Source organism: Gavialis gangeticus, unplaced genomic scaffold, assembly GCF_001723915.1.
Source record: "Gavialis gangeticus isolate Ggan-Ray unplaced genomic scaffold, GavGan_comp1, whole genome shotgun sequence".
Classification (NCBI taxonomy): Eukaryota; Metazoa; Chordata; order Crocodylia; family Gavialidae; genus Gavialis; species Gavialis gangeticus.
The window spans coordinates 6,391,261-6,400,603 of NW_017729009.1; the positions used below are offsets into that span (position 1 = coordinate 6,391,261).

At 39.1% G+C, this 9,343-nt stretch overlaps 1 protein-coding gene across 1 annotated transcript in view; it reads left to right on the forward strand.

Moving 5' to 3' along the window:
* Positions 1-3,478, forward strand: part of LOC109292445 (translocating chain-associated membrane protein 1-like 1) — a 47,651-nt gene extending 44,173 nt beyond the window's left edge. Inside the window, exon 11 of the mRNA XM_019509877.1 lies at positions 1,145-3,478. Within this exon, the coding sequence (XP_019365422.1) occupies positions 1,145-1,218 (74 nt within the window). The 3' untranslated portion in view covers positions 1,219-3,478. The remainder of the gene's footprint in view (positions 1-1,144) is intronic.
* Positions 3,479-9,343: the final 5,865 nt, after the last annotated feature.

Consider the following 9,343-nt stretch of genomic DNA (forward strand, 5'->3'; position numbering starts at 1 on the left):
CAGCACCCTGCGCTTGTCCTTGTTGAACCGCATCCTGTTCAGATCCACCCACTTCTTTAACCCATCCAGGTCTGCCTGGATGCGGTCCCTGACTGCCGGCGTATTCACTTTACCCCACAGCTTGGTGTCATCAGCGAACTTGAACAGGGTGCTCTCCACACCCTCGTCCAGGTCGCTAATGAAGATGTTGAACAGCACCAGCCCAAGGACCGAGCCCTGGGGGCCTCCGCTGCCCACACCCTCCCAGGGCGACATTGACCCATCCACCACCACCTTCTGGGTGCGCCCCTGGAGCCAGTTTGCCACCCATGTGACTGTGCATTTATCAGTGCCGCAGTCCCTCAGCTTGCCCACCAGAATTGGGTGGGACACTGTCGAAGGCCTTCTGGAAGTCCGAGAAGATGACATCGACTTCCTCCTTCCCATCTAAGCTGTTTGTTACCTGGTCATAGAAAGAGACCAGGTTAGTCAGGCAGGATATTATCATAGTTCTTTGTTGCCCTCATATTGACAGTTCACACAGTTGTAATTATACAAAATTTTCACTTTCAGAACTAACTGCCTAAAGGAAGGATAAGCATTAGGACATGAGCATCCTTTAAGATCTAAAAAACATTTTTTGTTCTGTTACTCTATTAAATATATATAAATTCTGTGTGTTACACCCCTGATCAGTAGCACATCCAGCCCAGGATCCTGCAGTGTTTTTAAGTACGTAATTCCCAATGAAATTGTTGGGAGTAAAGGTTCAAAAATATCTTTTAAGGATCTGGTCTTTTGGTTTGTTTTGGGCTTTTTTCTGTTTAAAGACAGACTCGGATATTTACATAGGTGCTCTGAATCCCACCGGTTAATGTCAAAGGAAACCCTAACGTATACAAGCATATGGCAGCTTTCGCTGCTTTTACCACAGTTTAATCTGTTTTATTTTAACGAAGTTGGAAAAAACAGGAAGTTACAAGAGCTTTATGTGCACAAGGATTTCAGCTGATTTTGCCATCAGTGTGTAGGTACAGAAGTATTGCTCCCTGACATTTTTAGGTTTTACTACCAACATGAGCACTTGTATATAATCTTATTTTTACACTGCAAAGAGACAAATAGCATGTCACATGTACTTAATTTTACCTGTTTAAACTTATAGCTAATGTGGTCAATGGAGCAGTAAAATTAGAAGATGGAGCATCACCCAGAACAAGAAAATCAAAAGCATTATGAAACGGAAGCTAATGTTAGAAGACGAAGTGTTGACAGAAGACTGATTAAAAATATATTCTATCACTGCAAAATCATTGACTTTTATTTGGCTGTCTTGCAATATTAAATGGACACTGCCAGGCTCTAATATTTTGAACGCATTTATTTTGTTTATTAATACACAACTCATATTTTGAAAACAGAATGAATAAAAACAGACAAGTCAGTTGCACTTTGCAGCATTGTGCTAGTAGCTTACAAGAGCTAGAAAGTTTGAGGTATTTATTAAATTCTAAAAAGATTCTTATAAAAATAAGGTTAGTGTTTCCAATCTACATTTTGGGTTAAAAAGATCTGACCATGTCTATCTGAAGTCTGTTTTTTGCATAACAGACTTCTTTTTTATTATTATATTCTTCTCAGCTGGAATAAGAAATGGTATGTCTGAAATGCATCTAGCATGGCAAAAATAAAAGATGTTTACCATTTCCTTTCAAAGGTTATATAACACTTGACTTAAAAAACAGGTTCATAAAGTCCAGATATCAATTATTTCGTCTTACATTAAAAGTGATTGTGATATGTAATAGAGGCACAGAATAGTGGCTGCATTTACCTTGCAAAATTGCGATTTTGAAATGGGTAGTAAGGTTTTATATGGAAAAGAGTTGTCAGTCAAACAATAAAGATGAAAGCTTTGTTTCATTCATGTAAATTGCAAAACACCCATGGATTTCAGTAGGGATAAAATCCTAGACCCGTGTCCAAATATTAGAGAATTTTCCCCTTTCTTTATTGTAACTGACCTGTTTTGAAAGTTACTGATGACTCATGAATTTTATCAGTCAGCTTTAGAAAGCATACTTTCTGTAGGTGAAATTGTACATAGTTGCTGAACTACTATGGTAGTGACTCCATTAAAACATCTGTTGGAAATAGGTTTCATAATATTTAAACATCTGAGTTAGGCAAATACTTTTTTTGGTTTCAGATTCAAGTTTTATGCCTTCACAAAGCTATTAGGAAGCTTCTTACCTAAATAGTCCATTTGAGATGCAATTCAGTTAAAAGTCAGTAGACCTTTTTGTAAAGTCTTCTCAGAAGTAATATGGTTAGATGCTCATTTAATTAACTGGTTTAGTAAATACTGCATTATAGGCCTCTGATCACCAAACAATGCCATCTGATTTTGCCTGGCTTCTTGTATTACTTGCCATCTTTTCAGCCAATGAATCTTGCTTTTCCAGCAAGCACATCAGGTGTTCAGGAAATAACTGACTTATAATATGTTTGGGCACATAATATACCAGAAATGTGCATTTAATGGCATTGCCACACATTCTGAAGTGTCTGTGGTTAATTTTTTGGGTTAAAAAAACTTTACCATTCCTTAAGTGTTTATCTCTCAAAATAATGTATAGACAACTTTTTTTTTCAGAGAATAGATACTTAAATGGTATTCATATTAAGCTTTTTCTTTAATGCCATTTCTTTTCTCCCTCACTGGCTGCTCAGGTGCTTTCTTCCCTTCTAGCCTGTGTCTTTCTTCCCTTCAAGCAGTGTGGAAGTGTGATGGGGGGATTGTTTTTGCAAGGGTTTGGTTTTTTTGTTTTTGTTTTTTAAATAAAGTGAAGCAAGTGGGACTGTTGGGGAGCCACTTGTACAAGCTCCAGTTGTATCAGTCTACTTACTCTCCATTAAATTGGCTGTAGGCCATGAAATCACATCCAGTAGAAATACTTTTTGGATGCTACCCACCCAGGTTAAACTTGAAAAATATACTGGCCACCCATATTTCAAACGTAATGTTCAGAGCACTTTACAAGTGTAAATCTTCCTAACCCTTTTGTAAGGTTATGAGGTAATAGTAGGTTTCCTAATTCCTGGTTGTATGAAGAAATTGCACCAGAATCCTGACCACAATTCTGTGAAAAACAAGTGACAGAGACTAAAGGTTCTGTATCATTACCAATTCCTGGAACCGCTGGATCTCTCAATCTTAGATATTGCCATACTGATCTAAGCACTTGTTTGACTATGATAAAACTACTGCTATTTTTGTAAGTAACCTTCTTAGTCATGTGTGACTAGTATCTAAACGCTATTTAAAATCTGTGACCCCATTTTCTACTTTGCCATAATTGTTCCTGTGTGCAAATAGATTGTAGAAGTATTGCGTATGACTTCACATAAACTTGTACATTTCTACTGAAAATGTTTACCATGGAACTAGAATATATATATATTTTTAATGATTTTAATAAACTTATTTGTATAATCATGAATGCCTCATTTGATAAAAGTATCATCTTTTGAGCAGTTTTGGTAGGACCTGCTTAGCCTTCAGGGTATTTCTCAACCATGCTGCTCACAAGACAATGCTTTCTCTGATAAGTACCTGCAACTGTAATTGTACTGTACACATAGGTTTTGGGTCACTTGGCAGCAAGATGGCCGACAGTTAATTACACAGGTCAAATACTTTTACCCTGAAGAAAGGAAATTATAAACTTAAGGGCACTGTGAATTTGAACCGAAAACTACATTTGTTTTACATTACTGATGCAAACACGTTCTTGAATGAAAATATTCTCCTTGTCCCCAGTCAACTTTAAAGCGTTTAGGCAAAGTTTTTCAAGCACAGGAGACTGACTTTAGATTTCAGGTAACCAAATTTGCAAAGTGTTGAGCACTTAATACACACAAAAGAATCTGGCCATAGGAGCCTAAAATTAGACTATTTTTGAAAATTCTGACTCCAATCTCTTGCCATTTCTTTTCTTTTCAGAATAATGGGAAGGTGTGTTCTTAATATTCTTATGAATCAAGTAAAATATCATGGAATATTATTTTTGTTGCATGTTAAACAGAAAACACTTAAATTATTCATTTAAACTACTTTTTTTTTCTTTTAGAAAGTGTCCTTGGATTATATTCATTGTATGTAAGGCTACTGTTCTGCTGCATGCATACATGCAGTACCTGTAAAGTACGGATAAGAACCTCCATTTTGTAGCATGAGAGGAACTTTTTTTTTTTTTTTAAGTAAAATTCACTATCATTTCATTGCATTTTTTTGAAAACTCACTGTGTAATATCAAATGCATGAAATGAACTGTAGGCCTGTGCCTTAATATTAAGACATTTCAGTAAACTCTAAACAACTTGCAGCAAAAAGCTGTTTGCACTTAGTGTTTTTCATACATTTACATGGTAATTCTTTTACAGATATTTTAGTGAGTGTTGCACCATTTTTAAATTCCTAATGATGGACACTAGAACGTGTTGAGATGTTGGACAAGTAGTTCATTCATGCACAAAAATGTGGGACCTGCCTTGGGAAGCAGACTGGGCTGTTACTGAGAAATAATAATGACTGAAAGAAGTAGCTTGGTCATCTTGATAGAAATTCTGTGATGTTCATGCACAGAAAGGCTGCTTCTGTGAAGATGAGGGTTGGTTGTGGGTTTTCTTTTTTTATTTGTTTTTCTTAAATCCCCATCTGATTTGAGTCAGGATGACAAGTGTATGGGAATTAAGGGCTAGGATAACAAGAGTATATGATAGTAGTGAGAACAGCAAACAGCTCTAGCATTTGCTTTTTAATATGAATAGGACTCCCCTTTTTCCATCAGCAATCTAAGTTAAAGTTTATTTAAAGTTTTTTGGGTTTTTTTGAATCCACAATAGAATACCACACCCATCACCATATATCAGCCAATCTTGAATTAATTTATACTGCCAACTAGAACTTTACAAATTGTTCTGTTCCATGGCAGGAAGAGCCTCTGTGACATTCAGGACTCCTGTCCTTGTATTAAGCACAATATATTATAGGGAAGTGATGAGAGAGAGAACTTTAAATTCCAATTATAAATTATAATTATAAATTCCAAACTGCTTGAATTTTTTTAATTTTATTTTGTTCCTTGGAAATAGTCCAAACACTTGTTCTACCATCTTGGAAACACATGCTTTTTTTCCCTAACAAAACACTAAAAACTACCCCAGACCTCTGATGCTATTACAAACCCCTAATTCAATAAAGCTCATAAGCATGTTTTTGTCTCATTTCTTCAATGGGAATTGTGTGTGTGCAAATTAAGTGCTTAGCTGAATAGGGGTATAAATTAAGCTGCATGCTAATCAGGGTGTAAATAAACAGTGAATATTGCCATTTCATCTTTTTGTCACAGTTGTGTCAAATAAGATTTTCTTAGGCACTCTGGACTGGCATTCCTGTAGATGTTCTGGCACTACAAAAAGTCCCATCCACAATTTTTACCATCTGAAATGTCCAGCATAAACTTAGGTGCAAGCATGGCAGAACTTCACAAAACTGGGTTGGTATAATCTGTTCTTTTCTTAAATGTGTGAACTTAAAATAGACAAACAACCAAGTTTTGCACAAACTTATGACTACTTCAGATCTGTAAACTTTACCTGCAGTTAGATGAGACCTCACTGCAAAATTTGAAATATTTTTTTAGTTATGTAATAACTCTACTTTCATAGTCCTGTTAAGCTTTTAAAAACATCTTACTCGCATTACAAGCCAGAGCCATTTCAGTCAACTGTGTTGCATCATGTCAATGGAAGAGGAATGTGCACATGTTAATAATATGTTCTGAAACCAAAACTGGGTCCTCTTCTTTTAAAAACCCACCCCCAAATACCGAGAGTTGTGCTGTGTCTGACCTACTGTTTAAGGTTAAATTTACATTTTTTATGTGCAAAAAAAGTTGAAGCTACACTTGCTTTTCTGTTGCATTGAACTTTTTACAGACCTTTTAAAAATAGACAAACAAAGAAACTGTAACAAAATATGTTCCTAATGGAAATATAATGATGTGAACTCTAATGCTGTTTCTATGCCCGGAGTTCAGCAAGACCTGACCAAACTCCCACTGAAGTCAGTGGATTGGCTCCTAGTAGGAGTTAGATCAGACACTATATGTACAGATTCTTTAAGAACTTGTTTTATTCTGGCTCCCAGATGCCTGTAAGAATTTCTAAATGCACAATACTGTCAAATAATCAATTATATTATTTCTCTTTAAACCAATTGGTTTTCTTATCTTCGATTCTTTGGGGGAGGGACAGTGTATCATCATTGATTTCTTTGTTTCCCAGTATTCTTTACAGGAATGACTGCTGCATCCAGTTAAGTTGGAGGCATACTGCTTTTTTAGAATCTCTGTCCAATGCCTTTCTTGCACTATCTGTTGAACTTCCATCACAAAAATATACTAGGACTGAGAGAATTTTCTAAAAGAACCTTGACACTGTAAATGGTAAAATTCTAGATGCTTAACTTCTTTGAATGTCACCTCATTTAAGTCTCACCAGTTGAAACTAAGCCTATGGATTTAATCATAAGAGAGTAATGTTTACAAACTGTAATAGTGTCTTAACTTTTCCTACAGTTATCCAGTAAAATTCTATGTAGAGTTGACTCTACATTTAAACCAGCAACATACTTCATATTAAGTATAGTATGAACCACGATGAATGTGCATCTGTCTGACTGCAACAAATACACTGGTTTGGTTTTTAATTGCTGTTAAACTGGACTTTCCACTCAATAAATATGTCTGTCCTCTTCTATTTAGATTTGTGAAATGCATTGTTTTTTTATAATGCATTACAAAAATACCTTTTTTTAAAACCTCACTTCATCCCTCATTCTACAGGCTAAAACTGTGCTTTAATAAAACCTTTTCTAGTTGAAAACACCATAATTTATTTTGCTTTTTAAACACTGCAAGTAGTTTATGTAGTTTTTTTTTGTTTGGTTTGTAAAACATAGCACAAAAGCTATGTTTTCTGATGTATGTAAACTTGTGGTTACTCATATACTTGGTAAAATGTCTACAAAGAGACCTTTCTCTCTAGAAAAGTTGGTGTTCTGTAACCGTTTAATGTGCATTTATGATGCATTTTGTTTTCTGTAATTTTAATTCTTTTATTGTCATTAAACCATGTGTTTTATTACCACACTAAATCAGTTGCTCTTTGTAGTTCAGCTTAGCTACCTAACAGACGTTAACAAGATCTTGTTAGAGAAAACATGCATAAAAATCCGTGCATAATTCCACAACAATCCATCTGGGTTTACTTACATTTTCCAATTTTTTTTACCCATTTCCTGCTTACATTGATAATTTTTTCTTTACTGTCTGCTGCCCAAAGGGATGCCATCCTCTATCTCTGAGGCATATATTGATCCTTTTATGCTGGCCCTTACAGTGCTTAAGGACTTCCTGCCAAGCAGTTCAGCTATACCAATACAGCTGCATTACTGCAAACCCTTAATGGAAGTACTGCTGCAGCAATGTAAAACAGATAAGTTTTATCAATGCGAGTTTGTTTTGGTTTTTTAGAGGTGTACTGATACATTGGTCCCATATTGGATCGACACTGATAGGGAAAATTGACAGTATTGGAAATTGGCTTTTTTTTGCTTGATGTGGCCGATAGATGTCCCATGCATGTGTGTGGTCACAGCATGCACACAGCCAGGAGGGTAGCCTGGAGGCTTGGAGAACAGCATTGGCTGGTAAGTCTGGGGGGGGAGAAAGGGAGCAGATCAAGGCCCCCACAGTTAGGGAGGGAGTGGGGCAGGGACCAGACTCTGCTCAGCCAGGGCGGAGTGGGCACAGGATGGAGCCGCAAGTGGCTCATCCAGGGGGTGCAAAGGGGGGCGGCCCCTGCTGCTGCACAAACCCTAAGAGGCATGGGGGGGTGACCCCCAGATCTGCATGCGGGGCACAGTGGGGCGAGCTGTTACTGTGGGCTGGGGCAGGGGCTCCAGGGGGGGTGATGAGCTGGGGCAGCACTGGGCTCTTCCCGGCAGGGAGGGGCTGGGCTGGGCTGTGCTCAGGGCAAGCAGCAGCGGAGCTGGAAGGGGGGCTATGAGGGGTTATGGCAAATTTTGGGGTAGCTGCAGTCCCCATCCCCTAGTGCTGCCACTGCTGCCCGACCCAGCCCCTCTGACAGGAAGAGCCCACCGCTGCTTCAGCCTGCAGGGGCAGCTTGCCCTCACCGTGCATGCGGATCCAGGGGCACATGCCCCCCCATGCCTTCCCAGGGTGCATGCGGGGTGGAAGCCACACCCCCACCTCAGATGAGCTGCTTGTGGCTCTGTCCTATGTTCCACCCTGCCCCAGCTGAGCAGGCCCTGCCCCAACCTCACTCCCTCCCTCACCACAGGGGCACAATCTGCCCCCTGCCATGCCCCATCCCTCCCCCCACCCTTTTCCCCACACCAGACTTACCAGCCAACACGGCTCCAAGCTGACCAGCTGCAGATCAGTATCAGCCGATACAGCTCATTAAAAATTGGTCTTCGGTATTGGCCCAAAAAAATCTCTATTGGTTCACCCCTAGATTTTTAGTTTTTGCTTTTTGGCATACAGCAGAAATTTGCCCACCTATAGCAGGAATTTACATCAGTATTGCAAATAAAGCTGGATAGGAATTTTTCATTTACAGTTTGTCATAAAATGGTTACATGACAAAACTGAGCCTTGTTGAGGGAATGCATTAATTTCAACACAAATTTTGCTGGAAAAGAAGTTTCTTGTTTTGGCCAAAATTTCCATCCAGAACCTGAGGCTGTGGCCTTGTCTCTCTGCTAAAAGAGCTCTGGGCTTGTGTTTCCCTGCAAGGTGTGAAACCCAAGTTCTCTTCAGCCTAATTCAGGCAAGGGTCTTGATCTTGTCTCTTCCACATCAGAAGTTATTGTCTCAACCACCAGACTTCTGGCTCTTCTGGGTATAAGGTCAAAGGTCCAACTAAGCCTAGCACAGTTGAGGCATGCCAGTTTCTACAGCCAAAGGTGCACAAGAACATCACATGACTAGGGACCTACCAAAGTTGTGGTAAAGTGCCTAGCAGCTCCTTTAATTTTCCTTGTTCCACTGCATGCCCCCTGCACCCCTGACTGGCAAAGGGGCCATGGCAGCCCTGCTGCCAGTTGGCCAGGAGGCAAAAACCATGGTTTTAAAATGTCACAATTTTTGCTTCTCGGCCAATCGGCAACAAGTAGTGGGGCTGCCAGAGCCCCTTGGCCAATCAGTGGCAGGAAACAAAAACCGCAGCATTTTAAAACTGTTTTTTGCCCCTGGCCAATCACCAGCAAGCT